The following is a 19,490-nucleotide window of genomic DNA, read 5'->3' on the forward strand; positions in this document are numbered from 1 at the left end:
TAGAGAGTTTTCGGACAGTGGATTTGAGATAGAATTCGAGGTTCGGAGCTCTAACTCAAAAGTAGAAAAACAACATTTTCGGACAAGAATATACTCAAATTTGAGGTACATTTCGGCTCCTTTCGGACAAAAAGTAAGGTAGGTAGATTGAACGGATACTATACGGATGACACGTATTGTTCACACAACCAGCAATTTGCGAGTCATGCGGTTACCACCAGTGCTTCGGAACCGCGATGTCGTGCTTCTCTTAACTGCACTGCTAGAGCAATGTCATGGTGATTTTGATACGTTCTTGGACACCCTCGAAGTCTTGATTGGAGTTAACGTACTGCGCCTGCGAGCGCCGCGCCCCCTAATCAACTACAACAACAACTTCGACCGGCACATGGATGCTGCCACCGCCCGCACCAAGTTTCGATTTTCGATCGACCAACTTGCCGTTCTATGTGTAAAGCTGCGACTGCCAGAGTTCACGGTCACGCCATGGCACGACAAGGTCGACACAGTTGAAGCAGTTGCCATCGTATGCCGACGGATGGCAGAGACTTGTCGATTGTACACAATCGCATCTGAATTTGGACGATCGTTGGAGGCCTGCAGTCGAATCATCAATGCTGTGGTGAACGCAATCTATCGAAAGTGGCACGATGTGATGTACTTCCATGAGCGTCTGACCGCACTGCGTGCAGGTATGTATTGCCTTGTTCGTATGAGTCTAACATGGTTTCTCTTTAGATTCGTACGCTGAAGCCATTGAAACCAAGAGCGGCCTCCGCGGAATGAAGACATGCATTGCCTTCATTGATGGTACCAAGCAGTTTATCAGCCGCCCAACTCCACGACCCACGGCATCGGAGCCCGAGAACCTCCAGCGCGTCGTTTACAATGGTCACCCACGGCGCCATTGTCTCAACTGGCAAGGTGTTTCCGTCCCCGACGGCATCATCGTCGGCATGTACGGGCCCGTTGAAGGCCGACGCCACGACTCGACGATGCTTTCAATGAGTTGTTTGTTGGATCGGTTCAAGGCAAACCCAGTCTTGGCGCGGTTCTGTCTGTACGGCGATCCGGCATATGGATGCCGTCAGTGTCTGTCCTGCCCGTTTGCAAATGCTGTACCGGGAACATTTGAGGCAGTCTTCAATTCATCGATGAGTTCCGTGCGCGAGTCCGTCGAATGGAGCTTCCACTTAGTTAAAGGTTTGTGGCCGTACGTATCTTACGACAAAAAGATGAAAGTACGAGGAAGTCCTATTGGCTTGCTGTGGTTAACTGCAACACTTTTGACGAACTGTCACACGTGCCTGAAGCCGGATGGAAATCAGATATCCATGTACTTTGATGTGAAACCGCCAAGTCTCGACGTATACTTGTCATCAGCACTCCCCTAGGAGTAAAAAATAGCCTAATTTTGCAATAAAAGGTTTTTCATTGTGTTCCATACTTAATTGCAAATGTTTTTGTTGCTACAGCCCTAAGTAACATGACTATTATTGTATTTGAGGTATTTTATTTCATTTTGCGTTAGTTTTGTCAAAAGAAAACTGTGTTTTCCTTGTTTCATGATTAACTAGGATATAAATCCGTATTATGTATCAATTACCCTACACATGCGAGTAATTACCCTTATGTAGTGTCGATTAAGCCTTAAGATAGCAAACATTCCAGGTATTTTAGGAATTCAAATCATTGTTCCTATTTTTTTATGAGACTTGCCAGCAATTGTTGCATGATTAGTTGATGGTCCTGGTGCTGCTTCTCTTGCCGTTGTGCTTGGGCCCTGTCAAAGGCGAGGCGCTCTTCAAGAAGTTCAGCATGCTTAGCCTCTCGTTTTACCTTTTCGTCGATCCCCTTCTTAATGGTATCCATTAAACATGAAATATCGAGACTTGGGGCTTGATTCTTCTTTTTTTTCCTTGGCGTTTCATCCTTTTCGTCGCCCTGGCCGTCGAGATTCCCCATTGCCATGCGCCGCATCAACGTCCCAGAGTTCTCAATGCTGTCGATCTTGCGCTTGACGCTGTCCTTCCGGGCGGCTGCGGTTTCATCGAAGTCGTCCATGCGGGCCTTGATGTCCGTCAGCAGAAGATCTCTTTCGGTATAATCCTCGCTGGTACCGGACTTGCGCATCGAAGCCATCTCGCCTTCACAGTGCGTCTTGATCAGCAGATCAAACCGGGTCTTGAGGCCCTCGGGTTTTTTGTTGATCTTGAATCCAGGGATGCGAATCACTTCCCGACAGACTTCAACCCATGCCGCCATCACCTTGCCGTAGCCCGCTTCCCATGGCTTCGACAAGTTGACTTGCTTGAGCAACTGGATGTCGTGGAAGCAGTCGAACTTTCCGGGACGGGATTGGGCGTCGTCGACTTGTACGACTGGGTTGGCTCGGCTGTCGATTGTTGACATGGCAGGAGTCGAAGTGAAGGAATGGTCATCAATTGTTTTATTATCCGGATGTTATCGGCATCGACGATGTATCTACCTCAGCAAAGTTTGGGAGATAGAGGTGCCTGAATCTCCGAAATGTGTTGAGATTCACACAATTTGGAGAACGTGATTTTAGAGGCTTATAGATTTATAGAGTATTTTGTGCTATCTCAACTCAAAAGTGGACTACCGAAAACTCTCTAATATCGAACATGGAAATTCGATGGAGTGATGACAGTTTCAAAACTGAGTTGGGCGGCACACACGTTTCGCCATATATTTCATGATTATTCCATTTTCGAGGTACGAAATAAATATGGCGCGAGATACTATTAATTCGGCAGATGTTGCCTGAATGAAGGTTTTCATGGACGAACTCTTTGGACGACAATCATACTAACAGTAAGTGAATGTGCTACAAAGTGAGGCAGTTTGGCGCACACTGCTGTGTACTACTATCGGTAGCAACTTCAGCGACAAATATATATTAGCAAATCCGATTAATATAGTATTTTTATATTTGCACATCCGTTGTTGAAGTGCGGGGGCCGTTTCGAAACGCCCAGGAATAATGACAGGCACATTGCAAGCAATCCTGCAATGTTGCGGTGACGTTACCACACTCATGCCATGATGTGGAGTGGGTTGAGCTTGCAATCCCGTTGTGACGCGGGATCACTGGCGCCATATACGTACAGTAGTGTCCGTACAACGGGGCTGCGTGGCGGGGTTGGCACTGCTAACAACCACTTGTTCTCGGCTAGCATACTGTCGTGCTGTCACTAATTACTGTATGCCGGCGACTCGGGGCCGAGTGGAGGAGACTCATCATTCCCCTTGTCACATGCTTGCTTCTATGGTGGTTGCACGATCGACCTGTGTACAGTACATCGATTGTTGCATCCACAGGGGCTGTTTGATGCCACGCTTTGGTAGTTAGTGTATTATAGGGCGACATCCATCCCATATTGGTATATTAATACTCTTGCAATGTTAACCGCGGGGCAATGTTCATCGCTTGCAGCTCTTGGAAGAGCAACTTGCACGCGTACGGGATGCGGATGTCGACCACCTTTTCTTCCGACTTGCAGTACTGACACCAGCCTTCGTACCCGAGCATTTGGCAGCCTTGGCACACGTTGGCCGTGAACGCATCTGAGCTCAGCATCAAGCGCTCCAGCAGCAGCATGCTCGCGCCGTACCCGATCAAGCAATCTCGCTCCATCTCCCCGAGGCGCAGTCCGCCGTCCCTTGCGCGGCCTTCCGTGGGCTGCCGCGTCAGCACGGCACGGGGGCCTCTGGCGCGCGCGTGCATCTTGTCCATGACCATATGCTTGAGCTTCTGGTAGTAGATCGGCCCCATGAAGATATAGCACAAGATGGGCTCGCCCGTGACGCCGGACGTGAGGTAGTCCTTGCCGGCATAGTTGAAGCCGTGGCTCACCAGCTCCTTGGAGCAGTCGAGCACGCGGTCGGCGGTGCCGTAGTCCTCGCCGAACGCCGTCCCGAATGCCCGTCGGCCGCTCAGCACACCCGCCTTGCCCGCCACCAACTCGATCATTTTGCCAACTGTCATGCGACTGGGAAACCCGTGGGGGTTCATGATCAAGTCGGGGCACATGCCAATATCATTGAACGGCATGTCTTCCTATAACGCCATGATTGAGATTGAAACTTTTTTTTCGAAAAAAAATTTACACTAAAAAAAGAATGCAATAAAGCATGTTTGACACACAATGTATATGTAGTAGTAGTAGTACATGGTCCAACCATGACAAGGGTCTGGACCATATATATCCACCACAACAGTGAGTCAACTTTGGTGGTTTCTGTCCCGCGGTGCAACTGCCAGTCGGCCAAAACGATTATGCCGCCAGCTTCATTTCCGCGGCGTTGGGATGAAAAAAATATTATACAAAAAAAAATCAAAAATATTTTGTACCTGGTTGCGAATGGTGCCGCAGACACCCTTTTGGCCGTGGCGACTGCTAAACTTGTCGCCGATTTCGGGCCGTCTGGTCTGGCGTACGAGCACCTTGATTAGAAACTGGTCGGACTCGGAGGACGTGAGCATGACCTTGTCAATGTATCCCGGGGTCGAGTTCTTATATGAGACGGGGGACGGCGAGTAGCTCACGTCCTGGACGTCGCTCGTGATGTTGATGTCGACGTTGGCAGGCGACTCTTTGTTGACCATGACGCCGCCGCTGACGACTTGGCCGCCCACGCGGCAAATGCCGTCGGCGTCCAGCGACGCGTAGCGCTGGTTGCGGAACGAGGACGCGAACCCCGTGCCCTCAAAGTCGGGGGGGCCCACGATGCGGTCGAACGTGTTGTTGGGGTAGCGCTTGACCACAGTCTGGTACTTTTTAAAGACCATGCACCGGCCAAACCCGCGGTCCAAGCTCGCCTTGTTGAGCACGATGGCATCTTCAATGTCGTACCCGCTGTAGCTCATCACGGCCACGGTGGCATTCTGACCAGCTGGCACTTGGTCGAAATTCACCAGATCCAGCACCCGCGTCTTGACCATCGGCGCCTGCGGGTACACCATCGTGTACAGCAGCGTGTCGATGCGTTCGTACTGGTTCATGCCGATGGTGCCGATCGCCTGCTTCCCCATCGCGCACTGGTACGTGTTGCGCGGACTCTGGTTGTGGTGGGGGTACGGGATCAAGCCGGACACGACCCCGAGAATCGTCACGGGGTCAATCTCCAAGTGAGTCGTCTTCACGTCAATATCCCGCTCATGGAGCGCCACAAGGCAGTTGTTCTCTTCGTTCACGTCCACGTACTCGACGACTCCTTCCTGGATGAGCGAGCTGATGGTCCGGACGCCGGTCTGCAGCTCCGTGATCTGCCGCTGCGTCAGGCGTGGCTTTTGCGTCGCCGCGTCCACGAGAAGCAGCGGCCGGCACACACGCCCGCCGTCCGACGCAATGTACACGACGCGCTGGACGTCGTGCAGCATGACCGACACGAACTCGCCGAGGAGGCCCGCGCGGCGGATGCGGCGCAGCCGACTCACAAACCCCTTGGGGTTGACGTGGGTGCCAATGATGATGCCGTTGAGCATGACGAGGTAGGTCGTGGGGTGGTTGATCTCCTCCCCCGACGAAAGACATACGTCGTTCACGCCCAAGTCAAAGCATAGCCGACGGATCGGCTCGGGCTCTTCGTCGCTCGTGACGTGGCACAACAGCGCGAGGTTCTTGACCAGCCCGCACGCTTCGCCTTCGGGCGTGTCGGCTGGACAGAGCATGCCCCATTGCGACGGCTGCAGCGACCGCGGCCCCGACACCTTGCGTGTCTTTTCAAACTGACTGCTGATGCGCGTCATCATGCCCAGCGCGGACATGAAGCTCAGCCGCGAGAGGACGTGGGTGACCCCCGATCGGTCCATGCGGAACCGCTTGAGCGTCCAGTTGCCCGTGGAGAGGCAGTGGATGAATCCGTATGTGATGGTGTCTGTGCGGATGCACTTGATGATATCAAAGACGGCGGCGCGGTTGGGCTTATTCAGTACCAGGTCTGCCTGGCGCTTGAGGTCGCTGTTGAACCGCTTGAAGAGGTCTTCAAACAAGAGCGAAAGCAGCTGCCCCGCCAGTTCCAAGCGCTTGTTGCCGTAGTAGTCCTTGTCATCGAGGCGCGACCGATCCTTGTCGGTCAAAAGCACGCGGCGCACAATGTGGGCGACATAGATGCACTTCATCCGAAAGTTAAAGTCTTCGCACGGGATGTGATTGAGCACCATCACGAGCGCATCGAGCGCCGCGTCCGCGACTTTTTGACCGCCGCCACCGCCGCCGCGGTTCTTGAGCTTGTTGCCAATGTACATCAACGCCTGGGTCTGCGTAAACACTTTCAAGTCAGACGCTTCTTCCAACGACGCGGCAAAGTGGTCGGTCACGTCCGGCTCGCACCCGATCAGCGACACGATCTCTTGGTCGCTAACCAAGCCCATGCCCCGTAGCACCACCACAATTGGGAGGTCGTCCAGGAACGAGTTGGACTTTAGGTACACGCGCCCCTTGTTCAAGAAGATGTTGGTGCGCGACTTGCGCTCATGCGTGGAGGACGTGATGGACGCGCACACGTTCTTCTTGGGGTCTTCTTCCAGGATTACGCGATTCTTAGACAGTTGCTCGTGGATTAGCACCACCTTTTCGGAGCCCTTGACCACAAAGTATCCACCGGGGTCGTACGGGCACTCCTTGAGCGCCGCGAGCGCCGCTTCGTCCTTTTCCCGAAGCACGCACTTGGCGCTGCGCAGCATGATGGGGATGCGTCCGATAAGCACCTTGTTCTTGGTCACGACCTTGGGCCCCAACCGGTACTTGACCGACACGTAAATGGGCGCCGAGTACGTTCGATCGCGCAACCGGCACTGGTTCGGCGTCACGGCAGTCGTCACGTACGCGTCTTCGTCGATGGATGGAGTGCCAATGTTGATGTCTGTGTACGTCAAAAAGAACTTGGGGTCGTGGTCGCTGCGGATCGTGCAGTTGGCTTGCGCGCGCACAATCTTCTTCATATCCACTTCCGTGAAGTAGTCGAAAGAATCGATGTGCTGCTTGACGAGGCCTCGCAATTGCAGAAAGTACGGGAGCAGTTGCCACTTGTTCTTGACAAACTCGTCTTCCTTGGCTTGGTCCTCTGGCGAAAGCGCAGCGTCCGCTGGAAATGCATGGTCATCAGCCGGCGCCGCGGCCTGGACGATGGCTGGCTCTATCTTAACCTGCGGCTCAGCCTTGACGACGTTGCCCCCTCGAGGCTTCGGCTTTGTCCGGGCCATGATGTGACTGCGCGGGACTGCTTGGCTCTCGAACGAGTTCGCGGAGTGGATCTATCCGACTGGACAAAAACCAGTCGTCGAATCGCACAATATGATTGGTCAAATCGATTTCGAAATGGACCAATTAAAACAATATTACGGCAAACGAATGATTGCGCGGAAATATTTCAACAGGCATGGCCGACGACGAACCTGTGGCGAAGAAGGTCAAGCTAGACGAAGGCACCGCCGCGAACGATGCAGTGTCCATTCGAATTGGTGGGTAGTCGCATGGAGGCACACTGGTATGACGAATCGTCTGATTGTAGTGAAGGATGCCAAGGATTGGAGTGGCCAACCAACCTTCCATCCCGCATTCACGTACCATGCCTTTGGGAAGGACGAGGTCATCCGTGGGTATCAAGGGCTATGCATCATGCTCACATTCAATGCGAATACATTTGACTGCTTTGTGGAAGTCACCTTTGACCATCGTGACACCGAGTACAATACACAAGCACCACGATGCATGATCATGACCAATTCCCATACCCTAGTGCGGACGATGTGATGGCCATGATGGAGCATTCACTGCCCAAGGGATTCACGCAAGACAAGGAAGCATTCCTCCACGCTCTTGAACATTCTGCTGCGAAACCTCCCGGGGCGCTGGTGAACTCGTACACCAAGGACGACAAGGAGTTCGCCACGTACTTCGCAGTCCTGTCCGAGGACGCTGCCGCTGCCGCCTACCTAGACCGCATGCAGAAGCTATCTCTTTGGTTCATCGAAGGTAACGGCTGCTCCATGTCATTCCTATCTTCATGTTCATTGCAGGGGCCGACGACATTGACGTCCACGACGCTCGGTGGTCGCTCTACGTTGTGTTTGATGTGTCGGCAGGATACCTCCATCCTGCGGGGTACATCACCATGTTTACATTCCACGCTCCAATGACCATGATGCAGAACGTTCGCATTTGCCAAGTGCTCGTGCTGCCGCCGTACCAGCGCCAAGGTAGTACCACACGTCCTGCAGCATTTCAACCCGCGAGTCGTAGGCCATGGCGAGCGGCTGGTGGAATACATCATGCACCAAGCCAGATCACGAGCAAACGTGCATGAAGTGACAGTTGAAGACCCCGTCCCTGGGTTCTCCACGGTAGTCTCTCTCACTTGTCCAAGGCAGCATTGACGCGTGAATCATTGTAGCTGCGGGATGTGGTGGATGTCAAGACATGCCTGTCACATGGGTTTTTTGGGCTGCCGCCAAGCGAAGCCACCGCCAGTGCAGGGCATGGCACGCGAGCCCTCACGCCGGACGACGTGGCCGCGGTGAAGAAGGTAAGTACCCACGCGACGAGGTGGATTCAATCGTGACCAGAGATATGCGGACGTAGAGCTTGAAGGTGACCAAAACGCAAGTCCATCGGTGCTACGAAATACTCAAGTTGCGGTTCGTGGATCGGACCAACGAGCCCGAGTACAAAGCGTTTCGGCTCGAAGTCAAGCGCCGCCTCCATAGCCTTCACATGGAAGACCTGGACGCTATGGGCAGCGCCGACCGACGCAAAGGCTTGCTGGCGACGCTCTACGAAGCCTTGGAAGCAGACTACGATCGTGTCCTCGGACGGTGCGGACTCCTGGCGCGTCCCGAATGATGACGAGCAATATATTCTTGGGCGTAACTAAAAACGTACTAACGTTACATAGTAGTAACTAACTAACATTACGAAGAATGCACGATTACTATGACGTATTACTAGTATTAGCATCTCGGAGTCGCGCGAAATGCCAACGATCGTTGGTGGCCGCCTGTGTAGTGTATGCAGTGAATACATTGATATGTAGGTAGGACTTGCGGGCGAGGTTCGTGATATCGGAAACATCAGAGCCAGGATGGACTCCTATGACGTGGCGAATCATGTAAATACCGGCGCATAGGTCGCCTTGTTGGTGAAGAGAAGCAACGGAGTGATAAGTTGCACGGGTGGGCGTGGTGAAGCCGAACAAGGGGTCATACTACGCTGTAATAGAAGCTTTGGTTTCCTTCAGTGGTAGTTACTAGTACGACAACTTGCCGTTCAACTTGCACCTTTGAGCTAGCTCGACTTATGGCCCTTGTCTGGTCAAACTCATAATGATGACAAATGACAACGTCAAGTTGAACTTGTCGGTTTACAAATGTTTGCAAATGCCCGCCTCATTTGTATTGCAACTCTTCCATTGGCTAGAGTTCAAGAATGATGAGATGTGATTGGCTATACAAAGTACCGCAACCCTGTCTTTGCAACAACCGCAAAGAAACGAAACGCCCCATGGAAATCCACGATTAACGTAACCCACGATGCAGCACATTTCCATTTTCAATTTGCCTCTGTGACTCCAACATGACGCCATCCCTTCGCAACAAGAAAGCCGCCGTCGACGCCACCACAGACGACTGGAACAACCTCGCGTACCAAGTCGGGTGGGGCAACCACTTTGCGTCCGAGGTGCTCCCGGGCGCCTTGCCGCAGCACATGAACAACCCGCAAAAGTGCAACTACGGTCTCTATTGCGAGCAGCTCTCCGGCACGGCGTTCACCCTCCCGCGCCACAGCAACCAGCGCACGTGGCTGTACCGCATCCTGCCCCCCGTCGTGCATGCCGAGTACGTCAACGTGACCTCGGGCGACGTGGTCACGGACTTTTCCAAGGAACACACGACACCCCAACAGCTCCGCTGGGGTCCCATGGCCCTCCCGGCGTCCTCCGAGTCGGTGGACTTTGTCCAGGGGCTCAAGACCATCGGCGGCGCAGGCGACCCGACCATGAAAACCGGCATGGCCGTGCACATGTACGCCGCAAACGCGTCCATGGTGGACAAGTGCTTTTACAACTCAGACGGGGACTTCCTCGTCGTCCCGCAGGAAGGATCCCTCCGCATCCTCACGGAAATGGGCAAACTCCTCGTGTCGCCCCATGAGATTGTGGTGCTGCCCCGCGGCATCCGCTTCTCCATCGACGTTGACGGCCCCGTCCGCGGCTACGTCTTGGAAGTGTACAACCGCCACTTTGTCATTCCGGACCTCGGGCCCATCGGCGCCAACGGCCTCGCCAACCCCCGCGACTTCGAGCACCCCACTGCGTGGTACGAAGACCGCGACTGCAACTACACAGTCGTGACCAAGTTTGCTGGCAACATGTTTGCAGCCCACATGACGTTCTCGCCTTTCAACGTCGTGGCGTGGCACGGCAACTACGTCCCGTACAAGTACAATTTGGACCACTTTTGCACGATGAACTCGGTCAACTACGATCACCCAGACCCGTCCATTTACACGGTGCTCACGTGCCAAACTGACGAACCTGGTTGCGCCGTCGCAGACTTTGTCATCTTTCCGCCCCGGTGGATGGTCCAGGAGAAGACGTTCCGTCCTCCGTACTACCATCGCAACCACATGACCGAGTTTATGGGCATGGTGTACGGTCACTACGACGCCAAGACGGACGACGGATTCGTCCCCGGCGGTGCCTCGCTCCACAGCTGCCACACCGCCCACGGCCCGGACACCGAGACGTTCCTAGCCGCGTCATCCGCGGACCTGAAGCCGGTCAAGTTTGACGGCGGCTTAGCGTTCATGTTCGAGTCCACGTACATCATGAAGGTGACCAAGTATGCGATGACGTGCCCCCAAATGGACCATGACTACTACAAGTGCTGGCAACCGTTGCCCAAGTTGTTCAACCCGAACAAGTTGTAAACCCCATCACGACCTTGTAATATATTTTTCTCCATCTAAGAGTATCCCCGTGAATGTACTACTGCGACAATACTGGTATATGTACTACTACACTACTAGCTAACTAGCACGCACTACTACGTGTGCAAGATTGCCCTCGAGTATGAAAATTACATTTATTAATACTTCGAAATAATTATATTTTTAGCGTATTTTCTGAAGTACTACATGTAGTATGCACTTTTACGTAGAAAGGTGCGTTTAATTCCTCACTATTTAGGCATTCAGAATATGTCTCAATAGTTGTTAAGGTACTCAGATTTAGCGAACTAGGAAATAGAAACTATTTTGACCCGTGGCAAAAGTCTTCAAACCCAACAGGAAAAACTCATTAGCAGGAAAAAGTCGGATGGAATATACTAAAATCAAGTGATCGTCGGACGAGGGATCCGACTTTTTTCTTTCGTTCGATGTTCTCTGAATACAGCATTCAAGTCAAATACTGTATGTCGAGACTTTTTTTGCATGAAAAAGTCGGACCACGTGTCCTGTTGAACGTGATTGGCAAAAACTGCCTGGGCCATGGCAGATGATGAAGCGCGTAACGTCGTCTCGACCCGACAGCAGGCAACAACGGTGCAAGACCTACGAGATAATCGTTTAGCCGACGGCTCCAAGAAGGGCTACCGCAGTGGACTGCGGCAGATTGTTGCGTGGCTGCGTGCAGCAGGTCGAACCGGTTCAATAAACCCAGACGGATCTATCGACCTTGACGTCTTCACTTATGAAGACTTCACAGAGTTTGTACTGCACAAGTACAAGAACGATGGTGTATCGTTGTCAACGTTGTCAGGCTACAGATCGGCCATCAAAGACTACTACAACAGGCAAAATGTGGCGATCCCAAGTGGATTTGTCTCTGATGCGACCACCATCTATCAAGGTATGACCCCATTTTGATAGACTCCAACACAATATCCATAGGAATAAGAAGGCTCTGCGCAACAGAGATGCAGGCAGGCACAATAAAGACGTCTGGAAAGCAGCCGCTTCGTTTCACCAGTACCAAGCGCTTTGCGCGTCAAGCCTCTGCAAGCTTGATGGTAGTTTCACTCACTTGTTTCTTGTACTTTCGTGGAACCTAATGTGTCGTTCATGTTCGACTGAGACTGTTTGGAACGAAGCGTCGTGACCCCAAGCACGTCTATGCCAATCCCTTGCAGCCAGAAACATGCTGTATTTTAGCGTTGGGAATATACCTCGCCTGCAATCCTTCCCACGATTCGGGGAATTTGTTTCCCGGACTGTCGCAGCGTGACCGCTTTGGTCGTAGCCTCAGTCAGCTCGTTGGTTCTTCTCTGCCTACATACATCAATCAACACGATTGGAACCCACTCCTTGAGAAAAGGAGCTGCAACTTACGCTATTGCTGGAAGTACGTCGGGGCCTTCAATCGTCAACGTTTGTATCATGTGTGGCTTGTCAATCGGCAGCGTGGTTGAGCGGTACGTGCATTACGATGGCGCAGGGGACCAATACGTTGGACGCGTTGTGGCTGGACTTCCTCGGGGCAGTGGTGACTTTGCGGTGCTGCCTCCTCACTTCATTGCTGGCAGCGATGATGCCGTGAGTGCCTCCGGCCAACTGGTATTTCCGCGATTGTGGCGCCATGAAGAACTACGAGGAGTCTTGAAGAGCTGTCTGGTATCATTGCTTTACCACAAGACGTTCCTCGAGAATGCTCTGCCATCGAAGCACCCCTTGCTGTCCAGTGTTCTTTTTGGGGACCCATTGATGGTGACGCGGTTGGCCCCCAAGGTTACCCTTGCCTCCACGATGATGCAACCAACTGGAATCCCTCCGCACGTCAGCCTGCATTCCCAACTTGAGACAAACTTGGCCGCTATACGTGACCTTCCAGGAGAAATCCGAACTGTCATCGAGGGCATTCTTGACGAGAAGGGTATCACATCGGGCAACATCACACATTCACTCCTCGAGCGACTTCTCAACAACGCCGTCGCAAGGGTTACTTGCACAAGCAGTCGTGCTGTTGTCACCACTGCTGTGGACGATAATGCTCCAGTCCACCCGGTCCACTTTTGGGGTGGAAGATGGCACTTCCTGCCAGAGGACTTCGAGTTGCCCTCGGTTGATGTCGCAACCGCCTGGCATTATTGGTGGTGTGGTTCTCCAGCCCGCAACATTCCTCCTCTGCACAAGATCGACACACAAGATTTGACAAAGAAACAAGGCAAGATATATTGTGAGTGGAAATTTGCTGTCAACGGACTCCATGATATCTACCGCAGCGCGACTGGGGGGCCTTTGAGCCGCCCGTATATCGCATCCTCCGTCATTGCTGCTTTTACCACAATCACTGAGAGCCTTTCATCCTCTTGGGGTCTCACGGAACAAGGTCGCCAGCGTAGGTTGTCTCAAGTGAAGATGGTGACGTTTGCTCGCTTGGCTAGAAAGCGTAGCCATGTTTAATCTCATTCCGCTAAGTCGACGTGAATAATTAATTTTCAATATGTTTCTTTTTCAAATACTACTCGCCGTGGGCACATTTTTGAGCTCTGCACCTTCAATGTTGCGAATCTCACTTCGGTTCCAATGTAACTTTGATTCAGCGCACCATTTCACGTTTGGTCCATATGCGGGAATATCCTGAAGTCCAACTCGAAATGTGTGAACCAGTTCTCAAGTGCTGAAAACGTCAGCAATTCTTGCGAATTTAAGCCAATCATATTTGCGTCGGATGGCCGGTCCGACTTTTTCCAATCACAACACAATTATTTCCCATGTACTTCGTAGCGCCTCCTTTGTTAGCAATGACCATACTGAGCCGCTTAGGCATTGAATCAATGACTCCCTGAATGAAAGGAACTGGGATATTATCCCAGATTCGAATCAAGCGGCGTTTTAATTGTTCGAGCGATGAAGGAGGTGATTAGTTGCCTACGGCAGGTTGTGCGCCCATGTTGCTAGAAGGTGGTGGAATACAAAGTGAATTAAGACAATTAACGACTAGCTCTTCAACTAAACCCCCATTAGTAACTAGTCGTCTCTTGTCTTTAGCCTTCTTCCCTGTTCCATGGCACACATTCCAGTGGCAAGCCACTTGCCACGCCCAACTGATTGACGCACTCTACGCTTCATGTACTCCCATACATGCTCAATGGGGTTCAAATCAGGCTTTGGGGGGGATGATTAAGCATATAAAATGCATTTTCATGAACAAACTGATGCACGATCTTGGTTTTATGAATAGGCGCGTTGTCTTGGAGAAACTCAAAGTCGATCGGAAGCGCCAATTTCGCAAAGTTCTCAGGCAAATTCGACTCGACCACGTCCAAGTAGTCTGTCGACTTCATTTTACCCTCGCAAAACACAAGTGTACCGGTCCCATTGTACCCGATAGCCCCCCACACTATCAACGTTTGGCGGCCACTCTTAAATTTCGGAGCGAGGCAGGCGTCAAGGAACTCTTCACCAGGTCTCCGCCATATATACACCCGCCCATTGGAACCCGACAAGTTGAAAGGACTTCGGCCGTCCAAAGCACCTTCTTCCAGTCTTCCACGGTTTGAAGTTGGTGCTTTTGGGCGTACGAAAGTCTCTTCAACTTGTTCTCCTTGGAGATGAACGGCTTGCGCTTTGCTGCACGACCATGCAAACCAACTGCCCGGATGCGCCGACGGATGGTGGTTGACGAGATGTCCTTCTCGTGGAACACAGAAAACGTTACTTGTAGAGACTCTGCACTGAGGCGACGATCGGCCTTGACTGCACGCAAGATGATGCGGTCTTCATGGGGAGTTGTTGCACGAGGTCGACCAGAGCGGGGGGGGTGGCGTCGTTTGGTTGTTTTGATGATGCTTTGGACTGTTGACTTGGGGATACTCAAGCATGAGCCGATTTTGTCATAGCCCATCCCGTCAAGGTGCTTGGATACAACAAGGGAGCGCAGTTCGTGTGAGAGCTCCTTGCTTGCACGTGGAGCGTCGTTTGACATGCTATTAGTGTAGCTTTGATGGTGTAGTGGATGCAGTTCACTTTGATAAGTGAATTGAATGTTTAATGAGGTGATTTGGTGAAGTAGTGTGTGAGCTTCAACAAAATTTGGCATTGGGTACGAAGACTTTTGAATCGAAATTTTTGTATCATATGATTTGTTTTCATTTTTTCACGCTCAGTTTTCATTCGTTTGTGCCCAATCACCATCCTATAGATACAGCAGATGTTAATCTGTATGGCAATGTAACAGACGTTGGCACACAACACACACAGATGTAGGGGTAGTGGCTCAAAGGAAGGTGGATTCAGAAGTCAGCTTAGCTCTAGAACCTCCATAATTATCATCGCCAAAGACATGCATACATGTAAGTAGTGCAACCTTAGCTGCACTGATTGAAGTTTGTCATATCACTCAATATATGCAACCTTCAAGTAGTGTGTGTAGGATCAAAACAAGGTGTAGCTATTGGCCCTTGACACACTGAAGTAGTCGAGGGATGTGAAGCCTGGAGCTCTTCCAGCTTCAATCACATATATATAGCTTCAACTATGTAACTTCAATCCTTGTCTGCCTATGGCTAATACTCCCACTAAGAGCTCTCTGGTTTGACCATAGCTAGATCTTGCACACCCATCTTCGCCCTTAAACATGCAAACTGTTGCTGAGCCAGTGGCTTAGTCAGTATGTCTGCAATCATCTCTATAGATGAGCAATAATTTAGGCTTATTTTCTTCCTTTCAAACAGTTCACGAGTGAAGAGTGTTCGAATATTAATATGCTTTGTACCCTTGTGGTTTTCTGGGTTTTTGACGCAATCAATTGCAGCACGGCTGTCGCACCAAACTGCAATTGGGCGGCTTAACTTTAAACCCATTTCACTCAAAAGTGCTTGAATCCATTCACATTCTTTGCTTCACTAAGGGCCACTAACTCTGCTTCTGCTGTGGATAGCGCTACGCAGTGCTGCTTAGAGCTTGCCCAGCTGACACAAATCGCTGCCATCCGAATTAAATATCCGAAGACGGATTTACGATCTTTGGACTGACTCGCGAAAGAAGCGTCCGTGAAGACATCGTAGTCTATCTGTTCTGTGTTACTATTGAGATAGAGTCCATAGGTGGACGTTCCTTTCAAGTATCTTAGGATTCGCAAGGCCGCTAGCCAATGCCTTTCATTGTAGCATGTTAGAAATCTACTTAGATCGCGAACTGCATTTGCAATGTCAGGTCTCTGACGAGATACTGCAATGATCCTATAAGTCCCCTGTAGTCGTAGCGTTGTGCATCAATCTGCTCCCTTGACATGTTGCTTTCAGCAATCAACTCTTGTCCTACTATTTGAGGTGTCGATACTGTTGAAGCTTCGGTCATACCGAACTTTTCCATCAAATCATTGATGTACTTATTCTGAGAAATCGTCATAAGTCGATTGTTGCGGTCACGTTTGACTTCCATTTTGAGAATGTAACTGATCTCGCCAAGATCTTTCATCTTAAAGTGGCCGGATAATTCAGCCTTTATTTTGTTCACACTTTGGACACTTGGAGAGACTATAGTAATGTCATCGACATATACAACTAATATGACCCAGTCACTTTCTTTGGTACTGAACACTTGGCTCAATTCTCCCACTTTTAGGACGTAGATACAATACTCTTTGTAGCACCGTACAAAACCCATTTCTGTGAGGAAAGCATGTAGAACATTGTACCAAATTCTAGGTGCCTGGCGTAGGCCATAGAGACTCTTCTTTAGGCGAAGAACAAACTTAGGTCCTTTCCTAAAGTAGCCCACAGGCTGTCGCATGTAGATTCTCTCAGTTAGCGTTCCATTTAGAAACGCTGTAACAGCATCCATTTGATGACACTCGACATTGAGTATAGTTACTATTGCTAGTACAAGTCGTAATGACTCATATCGAGCGACGGGAGCATAAATCTCGTCGCAGTCGACTCTAACTTTTTGGTGGCAACCTTGTGCTACGAGTCGTGCTTTGTAACGCTCAATGTTACCATTGGATAAATATTTTACATTAAATACCCAATGGCAGGGAAGAACTTTTTCATCCAATGGCATTGGACATAACTCCCATGTGTCATTTTCCATGAGTGAGTTATATTCAGAATCCAGTGCCTGCACCCAGTTGGCGCGATTGTCACATCGCATGGCTTCCTTGTAAGACTTTGGTACTTTATGACGCATGCGATGCTTATCAACAGCGATTTTGTCGGTTAACTTATTAACCATACTAGTATTGCAGCTATACTGCAGGCGACTGGGTTGTTGTCTTTTACGTGCACTACGTTCTAAGTATGTTACCTAAGTATGTTACCTAAGTATGTTACCGTTTCAATTGGCACTGGTTTGGGGAGTGATGTTTTCGAAGCAACTCCCACTGTCTCTGCAGGTGTCCCAACTCCCACTGTCTCTACTGTAGTGTCAATTTTAGGCTAGCTGAGAAAAACAGACATATTGTCTGAAAAGTGCGAAACTGAGACTGACTAATGGACTCAAAGGCTGAAAAAAAGGCTGAAAAACGGAAAGTAGCATTATAACTCTCAGCCAGATGCTGGACCAAGGTAAGCATCTGTGAATCTATTTCCAGACGCATGAAATATACGGTATATTAATTTATAAGGTAAACCATTTCCTATAAAACTAATGGCGATGCGTCTCGGTGAATCCTCTGCTGCGTTCGGAGAAACATGGGCGGGACGTGTTGTTGACTAACATCCTCTGTCGGTGTTCGAAGGCCAACCATGCATCTGTGAAATATAAAGGCTACAAGAATCGTCAAACCCAAACACCCACTGTTGACACACAGTCCAGATCACCAATCTATTCCCACGTGATTCGCCTCCCATACGTTCTCCACAAGATCGGTCAACGGGTGCAATGGGGGTGACAGAGGAGCAGCTGCTTCGCCAGTGTCAGGCCACAAGATGTGGCGAAGGTGGGTGGGTATCGCGTGCGATGGGTTCGGCGTGCGGATCACGTCAACTTCGCATGGACTACCCCCTGTGTTCGCCATAAAGTAATCCAATAGTGGGGGCGATGGGGGTGTCTCTTCAACTTCGGCGTCGTCATGCCACAAGATGTGGCGAAGATGGACTGGAATTGGTGGTACCATTTGGACAGATTTTCTAACAGTCAATCGGCTCAAATTCGAAATGACAGCACGTGGATGATCTGTTTGGCTGGATGTGGTTGTAAAACAAATAACGAATATAAAATAACTTGAACGTAATAGCATCTGTGGACGATTAATAATATTCTAGCACTTCATTTCTACAGCAAAGACGCAGATAAGGAACGGTGACAAGCAGTACATGACAAGAACAATACAACACAAAGTCGATTCATCTTTAATTAAAGTCGGTAACCGCGACCATATGCAGCAAATAGCTCCTTGCCGGCTTTGACAGACTTCAAAATTTTGATACAAATCACGTTTCCACTTCTCATGAGCTGGCAATTCTTCAAACACCCAGACCTCCCGCGAGTTTCACGATTGACAAAGGACCCAAGTCCACGGCCAGCAACTGGGTCTTTGAGACCCATGAGCCACGATTTCGTTGTCACAACACCAAGCTGACACGCGTACTCATGATCCGTTGGCTCTTCGTACACCTTTTCCCCGTCATAGACTGTGCAAATATCACCAGCAGATAAATCCACGTTGGCAAACAATCCTCGACCAGCACCAAGAACCGTCGAATCATCGATCTACACGATTGGATTCGCTGCTTGGTAAGCCCCACGGACGCGTGTGACGGCAAATGTAAATAGTGCACGCTGTTTTAGACGGAAAGTCTTGCCAGCCATCGCTTGCAACGCTTCGCGCGTTGCCTTTCGCTGCGGCTTGCGTTGCCGTGCCTTGGCCTTTTTCTCTTCGATTGACTTCTTTTTGAAGAGGGTCACCTTCAAGCCATGCTTGGTTTTGCAGTGGGCTCGGAAGGCGCGCTCATTGACGTAATGCACGGTGCACCTTGGACAGTAGAGCAAGCCGTCCGACTTACGGAGCACTACTTCTTCCGACATTGTAAATTCGCAATTGGTTATTTAAATAAACGAGTTGCATTTCTGCGAGGGTCGCTTTTCCGGTAAAATATATTGAGTTTGATTGTTGAAAATGTGAAATACTACTACGTAGTATTTGCAAGGTCGAGTTGCATTTCTGCCAGGGCCGCTTTTCCGGTAAAAGGTATCTAGCATATGATTGGTTAAAAAGTGATAATAGGAAAAGCACGTGATTGGATTAAAGCGCACAGTAATATCTGTAATACCGGTATGTAGCGCAAGGTTGCACAGCTGTCAGCTTCAAAATGAATGCAAAACGACACGCATTCAGTGGGTTCGTCCGTTATTCAGACCTCATTTCGCGTTTTTAAGCTATTGAGTCCGTTCTTCACAGGTTGCCTCAATTTTAGAACGTTTGTTTTGTGGCTCATCATTGCCAGAAATTTCTAGTGGACGTTTGGAACCACTTAGTTCCTCGATTTCGCACAATTCGTCATTTAAAACGGTATCATTAGTTTC

General features: G+C 50.3%; 7 protein-coding genes across 8 annotated transcripts; 4 read left to right on the top strand and 3 right to left on the bottom strand.

Moving 5' to 3' along the window:
- Positions 1-205: 205 nt before the first annotated feature.
- On the top strand, positions 206-1,394 carry H257_06252 (hypothetical protein; the record flags this gene model as incomplete). Its single annotated transcript, XM_009831413.1, has 2 exons — positions 206-692; positions 739-1,394. 2 exons carry the CDS (start codon positions 206-208, stop codon positions 1,392-1,394), a joined length of 1,143 nt encoding a protein of 380 aa, XP_009829715.1.
- Positions 1,395-1,698: 304 nt separating this feature from the next.
- H257_06253 (hypothetical protein) lies at positions 1,699-2,412 on the bottom strand (the record flags this gene model as incomplete). Its single annotated transcript, XM_009831414.1, has 1 exon — positions 1,699-2,412. The coding sequence occupies one exon, from the start codon at positions 2,410-2,412 to the stop codon at positions 1,699-1,701; it is 714 nt and encodes a 237-aa protein (XP_009829716.1).
- A 618-nt stretch (positions 2,413-3,030) lies between these two features.
- On the bottom strand, positions 3,031-7,444 carry H257_06254 (hypothetical protein). Its single transcript, XM_009831415.1, has 3 exons — positions 7,421-7,444; positions 4,376-7,287; positions 3,031-4,081 (listed from the first exon to the last, which is right to left on the bottom strand). Exons 2-3 carry the CDS (start codon positions 7,226-7,228, stop codon positions 3,410-3,412), a joined length of 3,525 nt encoding a protein of 1,174 aa, XP_009829717.1. The 5' UTR covers positions 7,229-7,287; positions 7,421-7,444; the 3' UTR covers positions 3,031-3,409.
- Positions 7,390-8,962, top strand: H257_06255. 2 transcript variants are annotated; one of them, XM_009831416.1, is made up of 7 exons: positions 7,390-7,486; positions 7,537-7,711; positions 7,765-8,000; positions 8,045-8,224; positions 8,268-8,368; positions 8,419-8,550; positions 8,607-8,962. In XM_009831416.1, the coding sequence occupies exons 1-7, from the start codon at positions 7,405-7,407 to the stop codon at positions 8,865-8,867; spliced, it is 1,167 nt and encodes a 388-aa protein (XP_009829718.1). In that variant the 5' UTR covers positions 7,390-7,404; the 3' UTR covers positions 8,868-8,962. The 2 variants fall into 2 exon arrangements, with proteins under 2 accessions (XP_009829718.1, XP_009829719.1); XM_009831417.1 differs by having other exon boundaries at positions 8,419-8,962.
- Positions 8,963-9,575: 613 nt separating this feature from the next.
- Positions 9,576-11,022, top strand: H257_06256 (homogentisate 1,2-dioxygenase). Its single transcript, XM_009831418.1, has one exon. It carries the CDS (start codon positions 9,597-9,599, stop codon positions 10,950-10,952), a length of 1,356 nt encoding a protein of 451 aa, XP_009829720.1. The 5' UTR covers positions 9,576-9,596; the 3' UTR covers positions 10,953-11,022.
- A 491-nt stretch (positions 11,023-11,513) lies between these two features.
- On the top strand, positions 11,514-13,424 carry H257_06257 (hypothetical protein; the record flags this gene model as incomplete). Its single annotated transcript, XM_009831419.1, has 2 exons — positions 11,514-11,874; positions 12,460-13,424. The coding sequence occupies 2 exons, from the start codon at positions 11,514-11,516 to the stop codon at positions 13,422-13,424; spliced, it is 1,326 nt and encodes a 441-aa protein (XP_009829721.1).
- A 4,357-nt stretch (positions 13,425-17,781) lies between these two features.
- H257_06258 (hypothetical protein) lies at positions 17,782-18,992 on the bottom strand (the record flags this gene model as incomplete). Its single annotated transcript, XM_009831420.1, has 3 exons — positions 17,782-18,094; positions 18,475-18,677; positions 18,717-18,992. 3 exons carry the CDS (start codon positions 18,990-18,992, stop codon positions 17,782-17,784), a joined length of 792 nt encoding a protein of 263 aa, XP_009829722.1.
- Positions 18,993-19,490: the final 498 nt, after the last annotated feature.

This window comes from Aphanomyces astaci (genome assembly GCF_000520075.1).
Source record: "Aphanomyces astaci strain APO3 unplaced genomic scaffold supercont1.12, whole genome shotgun sequence".
Classification (NCBI taxonomy): Eukaryota; Oomycota; class Saprolegniomycetes; order Saprolegniales; family Verrucalvaceae; genus Aphanomyces; species Aphanomyces astaci.